The sequence below is a fragment of the Vigna radiata genome, chromosome 7 (genome assembly GCF_000741045.1).
Source record: "Vigna radiata var. radiata cultivar VC1973A chromosome 7, Vradiata_ver6, whole genome shotgun sequence".
NCBI classification, from domain to species: domain Eukaryota; kingdom Viridiplantae; phylum Streptophyta; class Magnoliopsida; order Fabales; family Fabaceae; genus Vigna; species Vigna radiata.
Genome location: NC_028357.1, coordinates 40,777,821 through 40,802,103, shown reverse-complemented (window position 1 = coordinate 40,802,103; position 24,283 = coordinate 40,777,821). Strand labels below are relative to the sequence as shown.

At 33.1% G+C, this 24,283-nt stretch overlaps 3 protein-coding genes across 6 annotated transcripts; 2 read left to right on the top strand and 1 right to left on the bottom strand.

The window, feature by feature from the left end:
- The first annotated feature begins 3,108 nt into the window (after positions 1–3,108).
- Positions 3,109–7,398, top strand: LOC106768401 (nitrate regulatory gene2 protein). The gene is made up of 5 exons (XM_014653546.2): positions 3,109–4,840; positions 4,941–5,018; positions 5,653–5,858; positions 6,214–6,437; positions 6,583–7,398. Exons 1-5 carry the CDS (start codon positions 3,811–3,813, stop codon positions 7,250–7,252), a joined length of 2,208 nt encoding a protein of 735 aa, XP_014509032.1. The 5' UTR covers positions 3,109–3,810; the 3' UTR covers positions 7,253–7,398.
- Positions 7,399–7,545: 147 nt separating this feature from the next.
- LOC106768402 (acyl-coenzyme A oxidase 2, peroxisomal) lies at positions 7,546–13,295 on the bottom strand. The gene is made up of 7 exons (XM_014653547.2): positions 12,763–13,295; positions 12,557–12,672; positions 10,983–11,863; positions 8,995–9,174; positions 8,739–8,905; positions 8,516–8,639; positions 7,546–7,939 (listed from the first exon to the last, which is right to left on the bottom strand). Exons 1-7 carry the CDS (start codon positions 13,200–13,202, stop codon positions 7,784–7,786), a joined length of 2,064 nt encoding a protein of 687 aa, XP_014509033.1. The 5' UTR covers positions 13,203–13,295; the 3' UTR covers positions 7,546–7,783.
- A 7,357-nt stretch (positions 13,296–20,652) lies between these two features.
- LOC106767054 lies at positions 20,653–23,813 on the top strand. Of its 4 annotated transcripts, XM_014651874.2 has the most exons (5): positions 20,653–21,556; positions 21,799–21,852; positions 21,958–22,142; positions 22,945–22,996; positions 23,559–23,813. In XM_014651874.2, the coding sequence occupies exons 1-4, from the start codon at positions 20,959–20,961 to the stop codon at positions 22,990–22,992; spliced, it is 885 nt and encodes a 294-aa protein (XP_014507360.1). In that variant the 5' UTR covers positions 20,653–20,958; the 3' UTR covers positions 22,993–22,996; positions 23,559–23,813. The 4 variants fall into 4 exon arrangements, with proteins under 4 accessions (XP_014507360.1, XP_022639432.1, XP_014507361.1 ...); XM_022783711.1 differs by lacking the exon at positions 22,945–22,996 and having other exon boundaries at positions 23,546–23,813; XM_014651875.2 differs by lacking the exons at positions 22,945–22,996; positions 23,559–23,813 and adding an exon at positions 22,809–22,938.
- Positions 23,814–24,283: the final 470 nt, after the last annotated feature.

The following is a 24,283-nucleotide window of genomic DNA, read 5'->3' as shown; positions in this document are numbered from 1 at the left end:
TGGTAAATAATCTTCGGCATATCCAATCACTTGGTGCAGAATTTCCTTAAAAAAACAAAATTTGAGCTGTTTCTACAGGTGGTATTGTCTAAAAATATTTTATTTCATACTGTAAAATGTTTAAGAATAAAAAGTAATATTTTGTACAGGATTATAATTAAGTTTGAATTAAAAATATAAATAATTATAAATTATTTAATGTTAATATTAAGACATTATGGGTGAATTTCTGTTTGAACGTGTAATAAGATATCAACTAAAGAATTTTGATGTATATTTTCAAGGATTATAATGCAAAAAGAAATGAATTTATAAATGATTTTCTGATACTCAAGTTAATAAAAGATTTTGTATCTTTTAGATATGAGAAAATAAATATGAGTAAATGTGTATTTATAAATGAAATTTAGATATAAGAAAATAAATATGAGTAAGTGTGTATTTATAAATGAAATACTATGTGTAGTTATAAAGTTTTTGGATTCTATAACTCATGATACTACTAGTAATATCAAAAGAATATAAGTAATGTCAACAAATATCAATAAATATAATAAATTACGATAGTTATGATAATTAGTTAAATAATAATGATAATGTGATATCTTACATGATTTATTAAATATTATGAAAATATATGGTATTAAGAAATATTATAATATATATACAGTTAATATATGAATATTTGTATCAACAAATATGTTTTAGAATATTCTCTAACTACTTTAGGTTAGCAAAATTGAATGAGCCCCGTTAGACCATATGACTTAACATATTTATTGAATTAGGTATGTACATAAGTCTCCCAGTCTTGGGATTTGACCAAGTTGTGGTCAACTTTTAAGGTTTCGCAGGTGGGCTAATAATTAAGTTTAGTTGTAAGTGGTTGTCTTTGACCATGGACGCTATGTTATGTGCTTTTGAATTGTTGACCTAGGTAGGACCTAACGTCGCTTATCAAGCTTTGTGTTGCCGACTTAGGCAGACTTTGCTTTATACTGTTGATTTAGGTAGTCTTTGTTTTTGTGTTGTCAACTTAGACAAGCTTTGTTTTGTGTTGTTGACTTAGGCAAGCTTTGTTTTGTGTTGTCAGCATAGGAATGCTTTGTTCTATGCTGTCAGCTTAGGCATACTTTGTTTTGTGCTGCTGACTTAGGTAGGCTTTGTTTTGTGCTACCGACTTACCAAGCTAGTGATAACTTTATAGGTAACTACATGACACTGATAAAGGGTTTCTTCACAAATGTTGTAATGATTGCATTGCTCTACGAAGCCTCTTATCACATTAAATGCATCTAGAAGTGGTTGACGTGACCACATCCAAGTGGTTTGAGTTTAGAAGATGAAGCACCAAGGGTTGTGATTATTTTTGGTCCGAAACATGCTTTTTGATGCATTTTGTCATTTTAAATTACTTATATTCTTTGGCCCTTACCACTTTTTTCTTTCTTCGTTCTTGTTCATCTTTGCACCTTTAGCGCTTGTTCCTTTCTCGTTTAGGTTTGCATTCCTTATATTCTCTTCGAGTCTGCTCATTATTGTATGTATATCTTCTTCCTCTTCTTTTGATTTGTCTATAATTGTCATCGTTCCTTGCTAGAGAAATAGATTAGCCCCATGAGTAAAGGTTCTTCTCCCGTCTCTTCTAATAAGAGAGTTTCTTTATCGAAAACTTTAATTGTCACTCCTCCTCTAGTAATTTCCTCGGGGGTCACCTTAGGGGTCTCCCAAGGTTCTTCAATCGCAAGTCTCCCTAATTTTGCATTGGGTTGACCTTCTCCAATCTCTCTTCAAGATCTACATCAAGCTAATTTGTTACGACTCTCTTGGGAATCTTGTTAAGATGGTGGGTTGTGCTTTGTCTGAGAGTTATACATACCTCCTTCCTAAATGTTTTCCTAACATGCAAAGGTTTGACCTTTTCCTTGATGCCCTTACTATAGGGACTCCCTGCTGACCGACGAGTGTCGTGTTTGTATTATTGGTGGAGGGGTCCTTTTTCGAGGACCGGGAATGGACTTTCCATTCTCTAGGCCAATCAACTTCTGGCTCAATGCTTGGAGGTCCACCTGCTGTTGAGTGCACAAGGCTTCAAGCTCAAACTCGTAACATTTACATTGTTCCTTGTTTTGCTATGTTAGCGTCTGTATTTGATTTTGAAGGGTTGCCATGGAGTTGGACTCCATTTCGTGAGATAGTTATGCTTGACTATGGGTGGTGACCATAGAAGAGTGAGGTCAGGACAAAGTTTTACTAAGACCCCATAGTGGACACCAAATGTTCTTACCGAGATCCTAAATGTAGTTCTTCAAACAAGTGGCAAGATCAGAATGAATTAAAGAACTCTGATATGTACTCCTAAGGGTTAAGACACATAAGAAGAGTCATCTGTAAGACAAAAACTCTTTAACACTCAAGTTAGTAAGAATATTTCAATCTTTTCAATAAAAGAGTATAAATGATCATGTATTTTCTGATAAAATTCTATGTATATTTATATTATTTTTGGACCTTGTAAATCTTACAATAAAACTAATAATATCAAATAATATTTACAAATGACTTGTCATATATATATATATATATAATAATTAGTAAAACAATAATAATAATATAATACCTTATCTAATTTATTAAATAATTTATAAATATATGATATTAAGAAATATTATAATGTAATGGTACTATTGTAATTTAATCACATTTATTATTAATATATAAATATCTACATTAACAAATATATCTCAAAATATTTTTTAACCATTTTAAATTAATAAATAAGAATTTACATGTTGGATCATATGACTTAATATATTCACCGGATTCATATCTACATAGAACGTTTCTAATTTTTTTATTAAAATAAATTAAGTATAAAATTGTTTTATTAATGATGTGAAATCATAAGTGAATAAATAATCTTTTTTAATGTATGATAAGAAATTTCAGTTTATTTGAAATGAGTTTCATTTTACTTTAAATATGTTATATTTTATGACTATTTTTTTATGTTTTAAATAAAATTTTAATCAAATACACACGACTGTTACCGTTGAATTTATTTATTTATTTTAAGTTTCAGAGTAGCTCTTGTGACCCACTTGATGTGAGTAATAACTGCTGCAGAATTACTGGCAGTGGTTCACCATTTTTGTTTGTTTCTCTTTTTCCACCTTTTTTCCATCTTTGCACTGCACAATGCTCCTTGTTCATTGCCCGGGCCTTCCCTGCAGAATCCCTGCTACAATCTTATTTCATACATACTCATAAACTACAACCACACTGATACGCTTCAGTTTCCCTTGATGCCCTTTGTTTTGATGACTTTTACCTACCCTCATTGCTTTCCCTTTCCTTCTTTGTGTCTCTGAGAAACCAACTCAATAACTTTACCACCACCATTTCTCTTTCTTTTCCTTATCTGCCTCTAACAAAGGGTCTTGTCCCTTTCCCACTACCCTAAGACCTCTCATTTTCTACACTTGCTGCATCACCATGCAACCAACCTGGGTGCTCACTGCTTCTCTGTTCATCACTGTCTGAAATATAATAAAGATTACATTTTGACCAAGGAGCTCTTGCTTTTCCAGCTGTCGAGGTGAAGGGTTATGATATCTTAGTTTTCATCCTCATTGGGTTTGTTTTGTTTATTATTTTTTTTATTAAAGTGGACCTTTTCGAATGTGGTGTGAGATTGTGAATGTGAAGCTATGAAGAAATAGTAATGGATTGTGGTGAGGGTTGTAAAAATAGAGTCTTTTCTATGAATGTTCAGTGAATCGATGTAATTTAATCTGATTAAAGGGGGAAATGGGTGCTACGAACTCAAAAGCAGAAAAGAATGAAGCTTTGAGTTTGTGCAGGGAAAGAAAGCGGTTCATCAAGGTGGCTATCGATTCAAGATATGCTTTAGCAGCTGCACATGTTTCGTACATTCAATCTCTTCGAAATGTTGGCATTTCTCTCCGCAGGTATGCTGAGGCTGAGGTAGTGGCAGAGTCATCTCTGTCTGTATCTGACAAAACCCCTTCTCAAACTAGTTACCCTTCTCCATCACCTTCACATGTTGCTGAAGTTGAGGTTTCGGAGTCACCTTTGCACAATGAGAGTCCTCTTTCGCCGCCTGTGGCCACCACTCTTAGTTACATGAGGTCGGGGGGTAGTGCTGCTGTTACTGTTACAGTAAATGCTTGTGGAAACATCAACTATTTGGATGATGAATCCACTGTGGTTCCAATGCCTCCACCTCCACCACCTCCTCCTGAGTCAGGTGCGTCTTGGGATTTCTTTGATCCTGGAGAAGATAGTGAGAGCTTCAGGTTTGCAGTGCATTGCAGTGACTCCAGAGAGTGTAGGGATGAAGAAAATAGAGATCAGTGGTTGCATATCGGTTCAGATGGGCATTGCATGATGCAACCTAACCTTGATGAGAAGTTTGGAAAGTTCAGCAGTGATGCAATGGGAAATGAGGGTGGAAATTCTTATGCACCCTACCTTGATCATTCAATTGTTTCAAGAGGAGTGGAAGGGGGCAAACAAAAGGTTCATGGAGAAGTGAGAGAGATAGAGTTGCCGAGTGATGCAGGTGAAGTAAGCCGAGCTGTTGCAGACAAGGGTGCTGGTGGAAGATCCAGTTCAAAGAAGGAGAAGAACATGGCTGGAAAAAATGTGTCAGCGGAAAGAGAGGATCCTTCAGAGTTCATCACCCACAGAGCTAAAGATTTTCTCTCCAGCATAAAGGATATAGAGCATCGGTTCATTCGAGCTTCTGAATCTGGTAGGGAGGTCTTGAGGTTGTTAGAAGCAAACAAAATCAAGGTGGGGTATTCTGAAGCAAAAGGTAATTCCTTGGTATCATGTGAACTTTTTATCTAGTAGTGCAAGATACAACTGATCAGTCTTCTTTGTTGTTACTAATCTTCTACTGTCTCTTCTGATAGTGAAATCCTCTACCATGGATATGCTGTCAGCTTTCCAGCCTGTTTGTTGCGGGGGAAAGGCTTCACCTGTTTTCCAGGGTAAGTTGCGTTGATTCTGTAATAAGATACTTATTAGTAACTAATCTAGTCTTAAATATCACATCCTTTCATGATTTAAGTTTGTTAATCATTCTTTGAATTAAGTTTGTTGCTCTGTTGAAGATTTCTACATGCTTGATTAGCTCTTGTTAAATTCTCCATTTCCCGTAACAAATGAAATGAAACTATTCTGGACATGTCACAAACTGTTACATTCTCAACTTTCTGAATGTTTTAAATTGGTTGATGAATATGGTTTTCTTAGTTCTTACATCTTGAATTAAGGTAATTTTTGTATGAAACAACCTGCAGTAATCCCTTTGAATTCGTGAGGTTTAAATTTTGTCAACAAATTAATAATGGTTAGCAAGCAGTGTAGTAAAGGTAAACCATGTTGACATAAGATTTTACCGTGTGATGAATTTGGAAATAAAGAGGCATGCAGCATTCTTTTGTATTTGTTGCAATCCAATGCAATCTATCTGTAAATTCAGTATTTCTCAATTTTTTTCTTGGCTAGTTTTTACTCTTTAACTACGAGGTCACTGTTTCTGTTGTATGTCAAAGTTTGATTATTGAAAGATGAATTCTTAGGATTGAATAATTTATCTCTTTTTTTCTTTTTCTTCTGCAGAACCCGCCCAAAAAATTATAAGTTGGAAAAGGACAGCATCTTCTCGGTCATCCTCATCTAAGAATGCTTTGGCTGCAAAAACAAAGGAAGATGTTGATGATAGTGGAAGTGACTTTGTTGAAGAAGTCTGCATGATTGCTGGAAGCCATTCATCCACCCTTGACAGACTATATGCATGGGAGCGAAAACTCTATGATGAAGTAAAGGTATTGCAAGTAGCATAGAACTGAAGAGTAAAGAGACTATGGTGAAAACAATTAAGTATGAAAATTAAAGTGTGACATAAATGGATAAACCTGATGCTGCCTGATGTATGAGTCTAATTTACATATTAAGCAATTGGTATCTAATATCTTCAGAATATCTAGTGAGTGAGTTGATTAAATCTGAGTTCCTTGAACATTTATGCCTTTAGTTCTTTCTCTCCAAATTTTGATTCCTTTCAAGGGGACGCAGAGGTATTATTTTATCATCAATGTGTGTGCTTATTAAATGTACTGCACCTCCAAAATTTGTGTTTCCAATCCCTGATACTCTTGACCACTTATTGGCTGTCTGTAGGCTAGTGAATCCATCATGAAGGAGTATGATCGAAAATGTCACCAGCTTAGGCATCAATTTGCAAAAGATCAAGGCTCTCATGTGATTGACAAGACCCGGTCGGTTGTGAAGGATCTGCATTCGCGGTTAAGAGTGGCTATATATTCTGTTGATTCAATATCTAAACGAATTGAGAGAATGAGGGATGAAGAATTGCTCCCACAACTTTTGGAATTTACAGAAGGGTAAGTGAGAGGTTCTGGATTTTACATATGTTATCATTATGGAAGTTAACTGTTTGCTATTGATAAACAACTATTCCTTGCTAGTTGAGTGTTAAAGCAATGAACCTATAACCACTAATGACCTGAGAAACTACCGGTTATGCAGATTGATCAGAATGTGGAAGGCCATGCTGGAATGTCATCATGCACAGTACATCACCATCTCCTTAGCATATCATTCAAGAAACTCAACAGAAACCTTGTTGCGAGGAGAAGTGCGCAGGGAGATAATGACCCGGCTTCTAGAAGAAGTTGAGTTCTTTGGTCTGAGTTTTGCAAACTGGATTAACAGCCTCACTTCATATGTGGAAGCACTCAATGCATGGCTGCAAAACTGTATACTGCTACCAAGGGAGCGTTCCAAGAGCAGAAGACCGTTCTCCCCTCGCAGACTTCTGGCACCACCTATATTTGTTCTTTGTCGGGACTGGTCTGCTGGGATCAAGGCTTTACCTTCTGAGGAACTAAGTCAGGCAATCATAGACTTTTTGTCTGATCTTCACCTTAGGACCGAGCAGCAGAATGACCAACTTTTCAGGAAACAGAATTCTGTAAATGCAAGAACTGCAGAAACCGAGGAGAGCAAAACTAATGAAGATAATGAAGATGAGTCTGCAAATTTGAGCTGTATTCATGCAAGGTTAACCAAGGTTCTTGATCGACTTACGAAATTTTCTGAGGCATCATTGAAAATGTATGAAGATATCAGGCAAAAAAGTGAAGCAGCTCGAAATGCATATCATAATTGCAGAACTTTGAGGGCTGAAAAAGCTTAATTTCAAGTATATGAACAAAAAATTCTACTGTGCTTGCTTGACATTAATTTATTATATATGAAAAACGCCCAAAAACATAAACACATGATCATGAGCCTGTTGAAAAAAGAAGTTTGAGATGAAAAATAGTTTGTAAGTTTCTGTAACTGATGGGTAGCTGGGGATGTGTTCACGACACAAATCTCCATCTTTATTTTTTTTTTCATGATTGTGAATCATTGAAACTGCATCCACTGGCATGACAGCAGCAAAGCGTAATCGATTATATTCTCATTTGGTGTCTCGACGTTTGATTTATTATTATAAATTAACATTTTTTAACATGTATAGTAGAATTTTGCCACACGATCAATATCTTTTTAAAATATCTATATACAAAAACGATTCTTTATTTTCCGCGGATAATCTAATCTTCAACTGAAACTACAGAGCGTGGCGATCTTGGTCAGGTACCACAATTTTAACCCTGGACCAAAAGAATTATCGGGTCAATTCCCCAAAAAACACGAATCTTCTTTGCGCCCTTTGTTATTAAAATCCCACATGTTGTGTGTACTGCGAGTAAGCTCCTGACCGCATGGCAATAGGGGCCCGAGTAACATGATCCGGAAGATCAAATGCATCAACAAGTTCCCTTGCAACATTCCTCACTTGGAAACAGAGATACTCCGTAAGTTTGTGGATTGCCTGTGAAATGAGAAAACTTCAATATCCAATAATAAGATTACAGCGTAAACAAATGGCAAAGTCTTTGCATTCCCATCCTCACACATGCACTACTGTTATCTTCTCAAGGTTTAAAAGTGATTGCAAAAAACAAAGCCAACTCACGCTCACTATTGATTTATGTTTTGTAACAATATGAAATCTTCATATCTCAAATCTTATTTTCCTTAATCTTAAAATTTCCCATGGGTAAGAAATAAATGTTAAAAAGAAGTGCTTACGTAGTTAAACAATGAGCGACATTGTCCATTGGATAAAAATGTCATTCAAGGTATCTAACCAAGGTTATCCAAATTTTCATGAAAATCATTCATATTTGTCCCTCGCAGACCTAGTACTGTGTCACGTAGGTTTTTCCTAGTTATTCTTGGCTTTTTAGAACGGTCCCCGGTAGTGGCTATTACCCCATTCATATTAAGGGTTTCTGTGCTGCTAGGAAAACTAGAAACAGATCAATAATTTTTGTTTTGACTTCAGCATTCATTTCTTTTTCCAGAATATTACACCAGTTTTATTTCAAGGAGAATTTTTCTATACCTTAGCTTTGTTAGGAGCCACATAGTCAACGTTTCGGTAGGTTCCAATGTCATTCCATATTCGATCCAGAGCATAGAGATCACAGACGAGCTTCAGAGCAGCTTGCGAGCTTGGATCGGGACAGCTGGAGCATATACAGATCAAGTTAAAATTGAATTAAACGCAAAAAAATAAGTATATAAAGGAGATGATAATACACAAGTGCAAAGAATTAGGAAAGCACCTCTGCACAGATTCAATGAATTTAGCAAGGATGACTGATTCAATATGCGACTCCGCAAGTGTCAAAAGGTGATTTAAACATCTATTCCATGCACCAAAGTCCCCAAGGGATTTAGAATGCTTTCGGAGTCGCACAGCAACACTCTGAAGTAATCTAGACGTTCGATACTGCACGGTGAAAATCAATATAAGTTGTTGAATTATTTGTGTCATAAACAATATTTAATCATTAGTCAAGGAATGAAGGTAAAACTCACTCTGAAGGCATCCAATTGAAAATTAGGATCCCGTAAATGATCTTCGCCTTCCCACCTAACAGTTACCGGATTTGGCTGTGATAGATATGTATTCATGGATTCTCTCAAGTAGTTCCATGTCACTGCAAAAGTTCCTCCTTTGAACTTTCCCTTGTATTGTTTCAAAAGATCAGCTGCAACCTTTATTTGTAAAGGAAAAATCCAAAACTTATTAGTTAGCCTGCGTCCAATACAAGAACAGCAAAACCAAACAAAATGCATAGTGCATGGCCTTAAAGATGTAAAGCTAGAGTAGCCATCAAATAAAGGTTAAGCTTCGTGGTTTTAAGTATGAACTTGTACCCTCCCCAGGGTGCCCATCCATCAATTGTAGCCTTGTCGGGCTTTGCAGTACTTGAGGCTCGAAAGTTATGCACTCAACTTGGGATATGCTATTGATCCAATCTAGAGCCAACACCTTAGAATCCTTTACAATTAGCAACTATTATGAAGGTCGGATATCTACAATGAACCATTCTAGTTTGCTGCCCACGACAACTCTATGGCTGATAGTTAAGGATCAAACTGTCAATCAAGATCTCAGGAAGCATGAGGTTTCCCCAATATCTAATACACAGGTAAGGTACATTTTTATCTATCTTACCATTTAGAACAGATTTAATGAAAGTGATGATGCAAAAATATATTTCCACCAGCAATCAAATAATTCAATGGATTGTTTTATTAGATTGATTTGGCATTTTCATTTGGAGACTAACAAAAGCAAGACCAGGAAAAGTTTTACCAACAGTTAAAATCAGAAGAATGCAGATGACAGAACAAGGTTAAAGTGGTATTCGAGGCAAAGTAAGGGCAAGCCAGTTGCAAATAATTCCCAACCAGCTGCAACTTCCCATTATTGATCTTTTATTTGAGCCAAATTTCAAAGATGCTTTGTTCATTGATAGGAGATTGGATATTATAGGTTGCTTGAGTCTCACATTGAGTAGGATGGGATGCTCATCGTAGTATTTAAGTATCCAGTTCTCCTCCCTTACCCTTAATAGCTAATTTTTGAGGGTGGTTCAAATGATTTGGGGACTTCTCAACTAATTTGATAGATAACAAAAAATTAATTAGAACAGTACTTCACTGTATCATAACCGAATTCAGTTCTGTTGCAAAAGTGTTACATGATATGATCAAAAGAAAACTGCAGATGAAACTGCACTCTCATTTTGCTAAATCTAACTCCTATAGTAGAAGACAGTAAATATATTTGTTAAAAGGGAGGGCAGCAAACACCGACACTGATTTAAATGACCGAGTTCTAAGGCCCTTCTTTCCTATATTATCTTGGATATCTAATGAAAACATACCAACAGGCTAGTTATAAATGTAGACTCGGGCGGAGCAAGTGGGATGGCCCAAGGGAACCACGACCACCCCTACGTTTTGAAATTCAATTACTATACATGTATAAAATTAATATAGGTTCTTCTTATTGAGATTGAAAGACTTCTACTTTCTTCTATTTTTTTTCCATTTGCAAGTGGTTGTTACACTTACGTACTACACACACTTGTTAGTTACTATTTCATATACTCAATATTATTATATATTTTTTTCATATAGCATGAAAGTTATGATATGTTAAGTTGATCACCCTAAAATAATTCCTGACTTCGCCCCTGTTTAGGCTGGCTATTAATTATCTGGGTGAAAATAAGGCCCAACCAGCTGCAACTTGCCTTTATTTATTGTTCTGGTATTTAAGCAAAACTTCAATGCAGCTTTGTTCGCAATTCCCTACAGCACCGAAATGCAGAAGAGTGCAAGTATCTTTTCTATATGGGAAGCAACAAACGCAGTCCAGATTTAAATGAATGAATTCTAAGGCCATTTTTTTCCTATTTTATGTTGGTTATCTGATTAAACATACCAATAGACCTGATTATAAAGTTAAGAGGGTATTAAATATTAAAAGCCATATAGTTTTGGCCAAAAACCTGTTGTAGTAGAACCGTGTTGTCTCCTTCAAATGTCTGAAAAATATCATGATCGTTCCTCAAAACACCAAACCGGTTTACAGCAGCATAACCATGACCTCCACAGGCTTCCCTACAGATGCTGAGTGACTTTGCAGTATAGGATGTTATATAAGCCTTTAGACCAGCTGATAGAGCATGGACATCTGCAACTAATTCTTCATCATGAGTTTTTTTCATTTGAGAGTATTTCTCCACTAAAGTTGTTGTTGCAAAATGAAAAGCATATGTAGAAGCAAGCATTGGCATAAGCTTGTGCTGTTGAGACTGGTAATCAAGAATACTAACTTCAGGTTGGTTTGGAGGTCCAAATTGCTGACGAAGTAGAGAATATCTGATGGCAATTGTGGCCGAAACCTTCAGGACACTTACTGAAGAATATGCAAGGCCTACCCTACCACCAACAAGTTCACCTAGAGTTGCAGCAAATCGCTTATTTACTGTAGGAAGACTACTCGTGTATTTTCCATCACGGGAGACATCTCCAAAACGGTTTAGAAGATTGTCACGAGGAATTCTTACCGAGCGGAATCTCAATGCTCCATTATCCACACCATTGAGGCCAACTTTATGGCCACAATCATGTATCTCAATTCCAGGAAGTGGTTGATGGGTCTTCATATCCCTTATTGGAACTATGAAAGCATGGACACCCATATCAGTAACTCCTTTGGTGTCATAAGTGGGTAATTTCAACCTAGCAAAAACAGTGGCAAACTTTCCATGCACTGCAGCATTGCCAATCCACCATTTGATGGCACCATCATTTGGTGTGTCAATGATAAATTCATCAGTGATTACATCAAAGGTGGCAACAGTTTGGAGGCCCTGCACGTTTGAACCTTTTAAAAGCACAAAAAGGTAAGCAGTTTAGAACAGTATACCTGCAGAGGAGCTATGTGGTAGCATGTTTGAGTTAAAACACAATAGATATAAAATTCTAAGGAAAAAAATGCCTCACAATCCAAAAGTAGTTTAAGCTGTGAATGGAAGACAATCTAACTAAGGAAGCAAGAATTGTTGGTTAAAGACTTGAACTCCACTTTACTAGCAATTGAACATAAATAAAAACTGCTGTTTGTCATATTAGATCAAATAGGGTTCGGTGACATCTTAAATTTAGTAGTTTACATTCTTATTTGTTATTATTCACACATAATTACAAAACTAAATATTGTAATCACTTTTATTACTTAAAGATATGTACAGGAGTAAACTAAATCCCTAGTACCAATGCTTCTGTACAAATCCCTCTGTTTATGTGTGCGTAAAATTGTTGTAAACATTTTATAATGATCAGTAAACACAAAAAAAAAAAAAAAAAAAACCTTCTCTCATATCAGTCAAGCCTCTGTACCCTAAATTGATGCCTACATTTCTACATTTCTTTACTACGTTCCAAAATGTCCTCCATAAGTTTACTCCATCATCACGAGTCAGTGATACTAACCAAACCAATGGGATGAAAAAACAAAGCACACAATTACAATAGTGAACAACTTCACCGACATAAAAAAAGAAGAAGATGGAATTACCATGGTGAAGCTCGGTCATAGCAAAACAACCGGGATAGTCCAAGTTATCAATCCCATCAAAGTACTTATCCTTATGCTTCTTTGTCCCCAAATTCAGAACAGAACCACCCCAAAGACTGCACAAGAAAAGTAGTCAACAAAAACGCACACCAACACGTATGAAATTAGACTCATTCTATTGGACATTAGCGAAAACAGTTAGTTACCTGTACTGGACCCCCATCTTGATCCCGAGCGACATGTCAATGCTTCCAACGGCTTCCAAGATGGCGAAGTACTTGGTGGGATCGTTGACTACGTAACGAAGGGGTCGAATCCCCGCTTCTCTGACGAGTCCCGTTAACTGCTTCATGCACAATTCTCGATGGTCGTCTTTCAAGATCTCAACGGGCGTTTGAAGGTGCGGATTGGCGTTGAAGTAATCGAACACCTTCTCTTGAATGTCCCTTTGCTTACCTCGCATGTAACTCGATAGAGATGGGGTGTCAACGCTCAGCTTCCCACGCCCGCCGCACGCTTCCATCTCCAACTGCCTCGCCGCCACGCACGCGACGGGGCTCAGGTGCAGCGCCAGCCTCTGGATTCGCCGCTCTGCTTCGGAGACTGGCTCGGAGTCGGAGTTGAGTTTGGAGTTTGGAATTTGCATTTTGGTTTGGAGGGATCGGAGAGGAGAAGGAAAAAGAAACGCTGTTGGTATTGTTATACGATGTGGTGGGGGCTCAAGGGACTGTTTGGTCGATTTTTATTTATGTAGGATTGCTGATGTCGTCATCCAAACGTGGCTTTTAAGCAACTGTGGATAAACTCGGAATTTGTCAGACAACACTTTCCGTTCCAAGCACACTTTCCAACGTGTTTTACACACATGGGGATATCCTACTAAACCAAATTCTCATTTTTATAAAGCTGAGAATTAGATAAACAAAATTAAGTAAAATGTATTGTTATGCTTGAGTTTAGATAGTAAATTAAAATTTTATGAATATAAACTCATTTTAATATGATAATATTTTGTTAGATTATAATAATAATAAGTTATATATTCATGTAAAATTAAATGAATAACTTTATATATTGATAAATATTGAATAGAATATTAGATACTAAGAATTTTAATTGGTTTAAAGCTTAAAATGTGCTATTATATTTTGTAAAAAAATGGAAATTATATGAATTGAACCGTTTCAGTTCAACACAGAAGAAGATAGAATTGCTTTTGTTGTAAAAAGAAACAAAAAAAAAAAAACTAGATGGCCGTTGCCCATACGAAATCTTTTTATCTACTTAGCACGTTACATCAAATAATTGACTTTCTTGTACGCATCTTCACACTATCATTAAATATAAAGTGCTATATAAAGAAAAGCTTTTAAATGTTAATAACAAAAGTTAATTGGATGCATAAGTAGTATTTTTAAAAAATAGCTAAATTATTAGATTTATTAATTTGTGTCAACATCTCTATATTAAATATGTTAAAGTATTAAATACTAAAACAAATTTAGAACATGAGAAATTATGTAAGATTTGCATTACAATGCAATCTACTATATAATTGGAAATGCTTCTAAAAAAACTTATGAGTAAATGATATGGTTGATTTTTTTTTATTTCAAAGTTTTTTTTATGCTTTGAAAAATTCAGATGTTGGCTGAGTAAAAATATTACTAATAATGTAACTCTGAGAATGTTACTTGCTGATTTGTTCAAAAGGACTAGGAATGAGTATACTGATAACTTTTCAAATTTTTTTAAGAATTCATAATTCTTTGTATGTTGAGTTAATGAGGTTGTTTTGTTATTAAACATGTTTGGTAGTTATGTGCGTGTTTGATTATAAAGTGATTTTTATTTGTTAAGTGAAATGTTTTTTTTTTTTTTTTACAAATTGTTCATTAGCTTCTTGGATGAAGATGAATAAAGTGGATGAAGTTGTATAAAAATTTCAAATTTAAGTGTTTTCATATATTTTGTTTATTGATGGAATTTTCCTTTTAATAAAATTTATCAGTAAATAAAATACGTATTAGTGATAAATTCTTTTATGGGTAAAAGATGCTTGTGTTTAAATCGTTAATAAAATCTAAAGATAAGATAAATAAAATGCTTATTACCAAAAAGTAATATTAGTATTTTTAATTATGTTTTCTTTTCATTATTAATTCTTAATATTTTGTTGTTTTTTTAATTTTGTTGTTAATTAATTAATTTATTTAAATTTTATTTGTAAAAATAATTTTAATTATAGGAAAATATTTATCATAAATTTATTTTCTTCTATACTATATTATTTTTTCAACATTGGTATTTTATTACTCTTAAATTTTTGTGTTAATTCATTGATTCATTCATTCAAATTTTGTTGAAAAAAACCTATTTTAATTGTAAGGAAACATTCATCCCAAATTTCTTTTCATTTATACTATACTATTTTTTCACCATTAATCATTGATATTTTATTACACTTAAAATTTTTGTTTTAATTCATTCATTCATTTTGGTAAAAATAATTTTAGTTATAGAAAAACTTTTATCCCAAAATTCCTTTTTTTTATAGTCTAATATTTTTTCCACCATTGATATTTTATTACTCTTTTAATATTTGAGTTAATTAATTAATTATTTCATTTAAATTTTATTGATAAAACTAATTTTATTTATGTCAATTTTTTTCTTTTATGGTATAAGATGTTTTTCACAATCAATTATTGATATTTTTTTACTCTATTAAGTTTTAGGTTAATTAGCTAATTCATTCATTTAAGTTTTATTTATAAAACTATTTTTAGTTATAGGAAAATATTTATCCCAAATTTCTTTTTTTATAGTATAATATTTCTCACCATTAGTTATTGATATTTTACTATTATTTTTAATTTTTGTGCTAATTAAGTAATTAATTCATTTAAATTTTATTGATAAAAATAAGTTTAATTACAGGAAAACATTTATCTCAAATTTTATTTCTATTATAGTATAAGTTTTTTTTCACCGTTAATTATTGATATTTTATTACTCTTTTTAATTTTTGTGTTAATTAAATAATTAATTTATTTAAATTTTATTTATAAAAATAATTTTAATTATTAAAAACATTTATCCAAAAAATATTTTTTTGTAATATAATATTTTGATTATCAATAAATAATTCATTATTGAATATTTAAGAATATTAATGATTGTGTGCATGAATTATAAAATAATTTTATTTTTTACATAAATGTTAATATATTCATATCTATCAAGCTTTTTATTCCATTTATTTTAAATTAAATATTTACAAAGTTAAAACACTAATGATTAATGATAAAAAAATTATAATAATTTGGAAAGTGAGAGACTAGGTCAATTCAAATGATGCCAAATACAAAAGTTCATGAGCATAAAATATTTTTTTTTTTTCACCAACAAATCTTAAACAACTCGAGGGCTTATTCATATTCATGGATTTCGTCTTCTCCAATGTACATGTCACCTCCACCACAACACCTCCATCATGCAATAAAAAGCATTGTCATCTTTGTCTTCACCTTGTGTGAATATTTGTTCCCTCATCCGTTAACGTGTTCTTCGTTCGAAACTCAATAACTGTAATCTTCGTAAAGTGGAGATTTGCAAGAGTTTTCAAGTAAACGACACCATAAAATAATATTTGTGAGAATTTCAGACGCACGACCATTGAGGGCGAAAACGCGCACAAGGTGATGAGTTGGTGAATGGGATAAAGAGTATCTTCGATTATAGGTCTTTGATGAAGAAGTCATACTATAATTTGACATGGAGATTGAAACTTCTGATTTTTTGTGTTTATTCTATGTTTGTGTTTTTTTTTTTTTTTATAGTAGAAAATATCGATAAATGAATATGATTGAATCTTTGATTTTTGGTTGAGGGGATGAACAATGATGGTTTGTGTAGGTGATTGGTGTTGTGGAAGATTCTTTGTATTTTTTTTTTCATATTTACAAGTTGTAATCTGGAAATGATCTGTGTGAGCGTTTTTGCTTTAAAAACATAAGACGAAGATGGTAGATGGAATTAAGGAATGGTGATGGAAATTTTTTGTTGAAATTTGTTTTGTAATTCTGAATGTGTAAATGAATTTTATGTCTGTTTAAATTTTCTTACAATTCTTGTTCTGGGAGGAAAATAGGAATTGATCGAGTAAGAGAAGATCTAAAGCACAACAATAAAAATTTAATTTTTTAATGGGACATAAAAAATCTAAAATTGGAATATAAACAACCAAATAATATACACAAATAATAAATACAAAAGTAAATAAATACATATATTTGTCAATAGATACCAAGGGATATATCCACCGATAATTACATGTATTTGTTAGTAATTATCGAGGGACGAAATTCATCAATAAATCTTATCAACACTAATACCGACAAATTTTAGCATGTTGGTAATTCATCGTAAAACAATGATTACTGACAAATTTTTACAATTTTCAACAAATATTGATCGTCAGTAAGTTCAAATTTTTTTTGGTAGTGATAACAATCAACTTATTGACCTTCCACTAGTATAACCTAAACGTTCTCTACTTAGAACACTCCTTTGAGATCCAAAAAGAACATCAAGATTTGAACTGCTTAATGTAACTTTAGACAAGATTCTCATAAGATATTTTATTATTTCCATTTCTCTTGGACAATTTTCATAATTTTGATCGCATTTTTTGTTCTTATGCATGGTGATTTTAGAGACAATTTTTAGATATTCTAATTTTGACTTTAGACTTTCATTCTCACTACTTAGAGCCTCTTTTTAGTTTTCCAACCACTTATTTTCACTTTTGTACTTATTACTTAAGTACTAGAGTTTCATAGTTTTCTCATGTAATTCTTGAAATGCATCAAGTAATTGATAATACTTATTTTCAATACTTTTATATTCAGAATTACTTACACTGCTTTCAGATGATGCAAACCTAGCCATCAAACAAAAGTTTGTTTCTTTTTCAAGACTCTCTCTTGATTCAGTAAAGGTGTTGAATGCATTGTTCTCCTAGACAACGTATGCTTTCTTTTTCTTCTTGTGTTTGTTGTCTTCATTCTTTTTTTCCAGATTTTGCTTTAGTTTGAGTAACGACAATTTGGCTCGATGTGTCCCATTTTTCCATATTCAAAGCAAGTGGGAGCAACAAACTCATCCTATTTTCTAAATGATCTTCTATTCCTTGCAAAAACATTGTTAATTTTATTTGTATACTTTAAAAATTTAGAAAACCATTTTACCATCAGATTTATAGCTTCACTATCATAATTTTCAATAGTTTGGTCATCTCTAGAATTAGTTTCCCTGGAGCTAGATTTTGCAGCAGTCTTGGTAGCGAATTTTAGTGCTATGGTATGCCTTTTCTCTCCATTTTCCTCTTCTTTGAGTCTCCCTAACTTCAACTCATGTTCTCTTAATTTTCCAAACAAGGTAACCATGTTCATTGTGGTGAGATCTCTAGATTATGATATTGTAGTGACTTTAGGCTACCACATTTTGTTTAAGCTTTTCAAGATCTTGATATTCAGTTCCTCCTTATCAAAGCTTTTTCCAAGAACCAGGAGATGATTGACTATATGAATGAATCTTTTTTGGACATCATATATGCTTTCTCCATTCTTCATTCTAAACATCTCATATTCTTGAATCAAGGTATTCTTTCGTACTTTTATAACCTCATTTGTTCCTTCATGTGCGACTTTAAGAACATCTCACATTTCTTTAGCTTATTTATAAACAAAAACTGTATAAAATTCTTCAAAGGTTAGTGCAAAAAATATAATATTTTTTTTCTCACATCATAGTGTGCTTTATTATTTTCATTTTCATTCTTATTTTCCAGAATAAGTAGTTTTCAACAGTAAACAGAGGTGGTCTCTTTATGGATGCCCCTTCAACAAATGTTTGAAATATATTAGCCACGATGGGATCTTTTTAACCGATTAATGTTCGATTAACCAACTCTGATACCAATTGTTAGAATTGTAGAATTAATATATCTCAACTAAGAGGGGATGAATTAGTTTAAAATTGGTTTTACCCTTCTTGAAAAATTCTAGTTATAAAATATATTTAAGATGAACTTCTCAACCTTTTAAAGATTTAACAGATAATGAAGTAAAGAAAATGAAGTAAACCACATGAGATTTTATACTACTTCAACTTTTAAAGAGTTTACATTCAATCTTCTTCCAATAACCTAAGTTGGAAGGAAATCCACTATATAAGAATATCAAGATTATATATTTACAAGATCTCCTATGTAATCTAAGTTTTTAACCAAACAAAATGAACTCTTTAAGGTGAGACTACACACACTCACACTAAGAACCTTGCCTACATAACAAAGGACACAATAGTTCACAAAATTTATAGAAAAATAAAAGTACTGATACACCTTTGGTGCAGGTATCACGGAGAAAATTGAAACCAGATGCTTCTTAACTCTTTTCACTTATTCTTGCAAGCTTGAAGCCTTGACTTTCCTGAATTTATGTTTTACTCTAAGAATTTGAGTGAGTGAGTTAGAAAATTACACAAGTGAGTATATTAATGTTTAATTTTAATTTTTAATACTTAATGATTTTTAAATGAGTATGTAAAATCAATAAGTTCTTTTTTATCTACATATGGATCTTACACCATTACATATGAATCTCTCATTCACAAATTTTGTCATTTTAATATGCTAAATTTACATATAGAAAATCGATACATAAAAATTCATATGTAACTCACTTTTAGAAAAAAATTGTATGTAAAATTTTATATAATATTTACGTTGCATGTAACGTTACCAATGATATCTTACTTATGACACTTCACAACTATGTCACAATCTACATTTACATCAATAAACAATTAGTATCACATCATCATTAGGGGTGGACAAATGAAACTGCACTATACTATACTGCTAAAAACTGAACTAAAAACTAGTTTGTTTAAACTTAATGTAAAAGAGTTCAGACAAACTGAACTGTTTTTTGATTTATCAAACTGAGAACTGAACTACTAACTATACTAATTTTAAACTGAATTGTACTAATCTTTAAACTAAATAGTATAACATGTTCTTTTTAATTAAAATTTATTTTAATATTTATCTTATTTTATTCATAAGTGTCTAATAAATTGATTTTTTAATTATTTGATATTATTATTTTTTATTTCATTTATATTTCTTTTATTATTGAAAATTATTTTATTGATAAAAAAATATAAATATGACGTCATACGCTAACATAATATAAATATATATATATATATATATATATATATATATATATATATTACGTTTTTTATTTATATACATTATATGTTTATTGATAAAAAATTATAAATTTTGTGATAGAAAAATTTTGTCTTAAAAAATTAATTATTATTTTTTTATGTGAATGATTTTTTTTATTAATATTTTATTATTAAATATTGTTTTTTGTAAGATGAAGCAGTTTAACGGGAACTAGCAAAAAGGAAAGAGTAGATGCATTTGTCACAGTTAATTAAACTGAAAGAGTTCAGTTTTTTAAAATTGAACCATAAAATAGTATACTGAAATTTTAGTAAGAGTGAATCAATTTTTTTTAAGTATAATATAATACAGTTAACTATAATACAATACAAATTAGTTATTTTTGTCCAACCCTAATCGTCATCCATGTGAGATACAATAATACATTACATGAGTATTAAGAATGAAATTATTCTAGGTTTTCTTCTACCCGCTTTAAGCCACACCCATTTTTTTTCACTTCTTTATTTGGGCATTAGTCAATCAAAGAAAAATAAAAATTACTAAGTCTTTCAAATAGAACAAATTAAACTAAAATATATAAACCCTCAACAAGCTAAATACATCACCAAATAATTATAAGAATTGCTCTTTGCAAAGGTTGACACTCACTCAGTTTCCTCTAAACCTATAGCAAATAATATAAAACACGTCAACAAAGCTTCAGATGACACTAAATTTCAATTTCAATAGACTTGGTTATTTGATGAATAGAGAAATGTTAGGCCCATTGGGTCGACGATTGGGCCCATAGATAAGTATGCCGCGGCGTATATTTCGAAAAGCTACAATTCAAAGTTGAAACCCGCTTTTACCCGCCCCAGAATCTTTGCGTTATGGGTCACTTCACTTTCTTCTCGCGCTAATTCGAAAGAGGGAGCGAGCGAGTGTTACTAACCTTCTTCTTCTTCATCTTCATATTCTCTCTAACCCTAATCCCAACAAGTTTCAAATTAGCTCCCGGGTCCTCTTCCATTACACAAGGTCAATTCATCTTAACCCAATTCTTTTTCTTTACTCTATGTACTCTCGTGGTTAGGGTTTCAAATAGGCAAATTCACTGATTCCGTTTAAGATTTTCAAATATCAAAATTTCATGGCAAGCAACCGTGATTCAAGTGACGGCCTTTTCAAAATCCGTCCCCGTCTGGCGGATGTCACCAATTGTCCGTCCAAAAGGCCGTTTTCTTTAGTTTCCAGCAGCGGTGGGGACTCGCAGTTCACAAAGCAAATGCGCTTAGGTGTAGAAAGTTTAGCCAAAACCAAAATCCAAATGCAGCTAGGAGCACATTCTTCTCACCTTAACAATGAGGTCTTATTGCAACCTAAAGAAAACCAACCCATTTTGTTTCCGTCTTGCGATGATACTTCAAGCTCGTATCAGAAACCGGGCTCTCCCAGTGAAGGATCGGAGGAGAAGAATCCGTTGGGTGTGAAGTATGAATTTGGGGAGAAGGTTGAAGGAATTGCCCCAACCGACTGTGCTGTTGAAAGCGGGGACAAGGATATTTGTGTTGCTGAGAATTCCGGATCTCCCAGGTGTCGGGCAGTGCAAATGCCGTCAATCTCTGCCTCTAATGATTCTAATTTTCGGGGGTTGAAACCGTGCTCTGGGCATAAGGACGATGGAGCATCGAATCCTGTAACTGATGCTGCGGACATTAAATCTTGCACTTGTTCCTTATGCTCTAAAGGTAGTTAGAGTTTTTCTGTATGCATCTAATTGTTGCGTTTTTTTTTTTGTCAACTAAAATTAGATCTTCAAATTACTTAATAAAGATTTACATTAAAGGTTTAAATAGTTACTGAGGTGAACTCTAATTTTGATTGAAGAACACCACCAAAAGTGCTTATAAGGAATTGTATCAAGATTTTTCCTATTTTACAGTTTTTTGTTTAGTATGTAATGTTGGGTGTTGCTTATGTTGATCACTAGCTGCTTATATCTGGTCGGATCTCCATTACCAGGACGCCAAGGGTAGATTAAGTGGTAAGTTCTACTAACCATTTTAGGAGTTTTGTTCTGCTACATTCAAGTGTCATTGTATTATTTCTTCTAGCATTGAGGTTTTAAATGCTCATCCATTTCCTCTAGCTATAAAGAAGAGTCAGAAAGAAGCAAAATTGATCATTCAGAAATTTTCTGGATTAGAGGATACAGTCATGCATGGCCAGCACCAAAGTGAGGAGTCATTAAACTTGGAATTGTCCCTTGTGCATCAGTGGAAGTCGCTCTTTGTTCAAATGCAGAATATGTATGCCCAAGAAAGTAGCCAGCTAGTAAGTTTCAATGCTATCACTTACATGGTTTATTATTTCAATCGTGCTGGAATTGTTGGTTCCGTTGCCATACAAGTTTCTTAATTGAATTTTCTGTGTTTTTACACCATCCATTTTTCCATTTGCTTTTATGAAGTGTGTAAACTACTCAATATGTTAACTTGTTTTATATGTAGGCGAGTGTTAGAGGTTTAGTTTGGTAGTTAGCTTGATTGGTTAATTTCTTAATTGTTAGATGCTTTTGAGTTCTATTAATAGAATATGTCTCACACATTGTTTTATCCCTCATTTTTATATTCCAATTTATGGTTTTCACATTCTCTGTTTTCTTTATGGGCTCAACCATTTTTAGTACAAGCCAGCCTCTGGAAAAGCCATTTCTTAATGTTTTATGCATATGACTATTTAGTTATTGGTATGCTATGTTGTGAACTTGGTTATCAAACTCTAGGATCAGCATATAAACTCGTCCCAGTTTACGAGCTCTCTCACCTTCTATCAGTTTACTTGAATGTAAACTCATTTTCCGGTAGATTCAAAATAGAATCTTGTTAACTCGATAAACTCGAGTAGACTTGTGAGTCAGTGAGTTTGAGGGAGATTTCATTTTTTGGCCCTCGTTTGGCATTTCCTATTTTCTGAACGGATTAGGGTTTGCGCTTTCAGAGGAGCAGCGCATCGCTATAGAGTTTGTGTTTCTCAAAGGAGCACCACATCACACCGCATTGTGTTTCTAAACATTGTCACTGCCTTGACGGGATTTTGCCACTACACTGCATAATGTTTCACCTTCCTTCCACAGCTGCATCACGTTTTTTCTTTGGGGGCGTCAACTGGATTTGCTCTTTGAACAGGTTACCTCTTCATTCTCCCTTTCCTTTGTTTTCATTCCCCTTTGTTGGGAGTTTTCAATCCCTTCATTGTACTTTGTTTTTTTTTCTTCGTCCTCCCTCTGTTTTCGTTCTCCTCTGATAGAGTTCTCTCAATAAATACCTGGTTGTTGTTTTTTATCCCTTTTTGTTTTTCGTTCTCATTTTAGATCCCACCATAAAGACTTGGTTGCTGTAATTTTTGTTTTGTAATTGTACGTTATGTGGTTGGTGTAGATTTGAACTTATATAGTAGTCATGCACTACTAAATTTAGTTATTTTAGCATTATGAAATTATTATTTACTATTTTTGATTATGGTGTTGAAATGTTGAATTGAGATGCTATTATATTTTATTTTTTGATATAACATAGACTCATAAAGTCTACGAGTTGGGTCCACAAGTTGAGCCAACGGAACTCCCACAAGTATATATATTGAAGTTTAATAACCTTGGTTGTCAATGATAATTTCTCTTACCTATAACCCAGTTTATTCTTTTCATTTTCTCACCTAATTCTTTGAATGATTTGATTTTGCTTTCAGGAATCAAGCTTTGAATCACTAAAGGATTTGAGAGAACGCTGCAAGACTGATCTTGATTCGAATGACAACAGCCATCGTGAAAAACAGTAGTATTCCAATCCGTTTTTCCATTGTAAGATTGCTTGGCACATAAGTTTCTTGGCTTCAAATTTCAATTAATATGCAGATGCTCATATGTTGCTTTAGTACCTGTATATTTTTTGTAAACTCGGTGGCTATAATACTTGCAAGTCTACATGTACATTTATCACGTCAGCTGTTTCCACCGATTCCATTATGATTTGAATCACCATGCTTTTGAGGATAAGTGTTCCGCATTTTTGGGGATGTCCTGAGAGGAATGAAATTTGGCATGCTCTTTCTATTCAAAGTTATTTGGTCGATAGATTTTTTAATTCCTAGATTGGTTTGGGTGACTGTTTGGCAACACTTTTAGGATTTTCTACAATGTTAGACAAGTTAAATTATCTTCTGACAGATTTAGAGTGAGACTGTTGAAAAAATTATATTATATAATTATAGGTATAATTGATTCTTTTAATTTCTTATTGTTATAATCTGAATTTTTATTATATTTATATAAACCATTTCCATTAACTTAAGGTCTTAGATTTGTCACTGCAAGAGCATTCTAAATAATAATTATATCATAATATAATTTATATATGTAAATATATATTCGGTACTAACCTTGACTTTAATATGATTTAAATACTTTAAAATGA

Excerpts from the sequence above, each read along its gene's own strand:
- LOC106768401 (XM_014653546.2), top strand. The coding sequence starts at position 3,811 with ATGGGTGCTACGAACTCAAAAGCAGAAAAGAATGAAGCTTTGAGTTTG. Across the intron at positions 4,841-4,940 it reads GGGGTATTCTGAAGCAAAAG|TGAAATCCTCTACCATGGAT; the intron begins GTAATTCCTTGG and ends CTCTTCTGATAG. Across the intron at positions 5,019-5,652 it reads GGCTTCACCTGTTTTCCAGG|AACCCGCCCAAAAAATTATA; the intron begins GTAAGTTGCGTT and ends TTTCTTCTGCAG.
- LOC106768402 (XM_014653547.2), bottom strand. The coding sequence starts at position 13,202 with ATGCAAATTCCAAACTCCAAACTCAACTCCGACTCCGAGCCAGTCTCC. Across the intron at positions 12,673-12,762 it reads AAGATGGGGGTCCAGTACAG|TCTTTGGGGTGGTTCTGTTC; the intron begins GTAACTAACTGT and ends TTTCTTGTGCAG. Across the intron at positions 8,640-8,738 it reads TTCATTGAATCTGTGCAGAG|CTGTCCCGATCCAAGCTCGC; the intron begins GTGCTTTCCTAA and ends TATATGCTCCAG.
- LOC106767054 (XM_014651873.2), top strand. The coding sequence starts at position 20,959 with ATGGCAAGCAACCGTGATTCAAGTGACGGCCTTTTCAAAATCCGTCCC. Across the intron at positions 21,557-21,798 it reads TTGTTCCTTATGCTCTAAAG|CTGCTTATATCTGGTCGGAT; the intron begins GTAGTTAGAGTT and ends GTTGATCACTAG. Across the intron at positions 22,143-23,558 it reads CCCAAGAAAGTAGCCAGCTA|GAATCAAGCTTTGAATCACT; the intron begins GTAAGTTTCAAT and ends TTTTGCTTTCAG.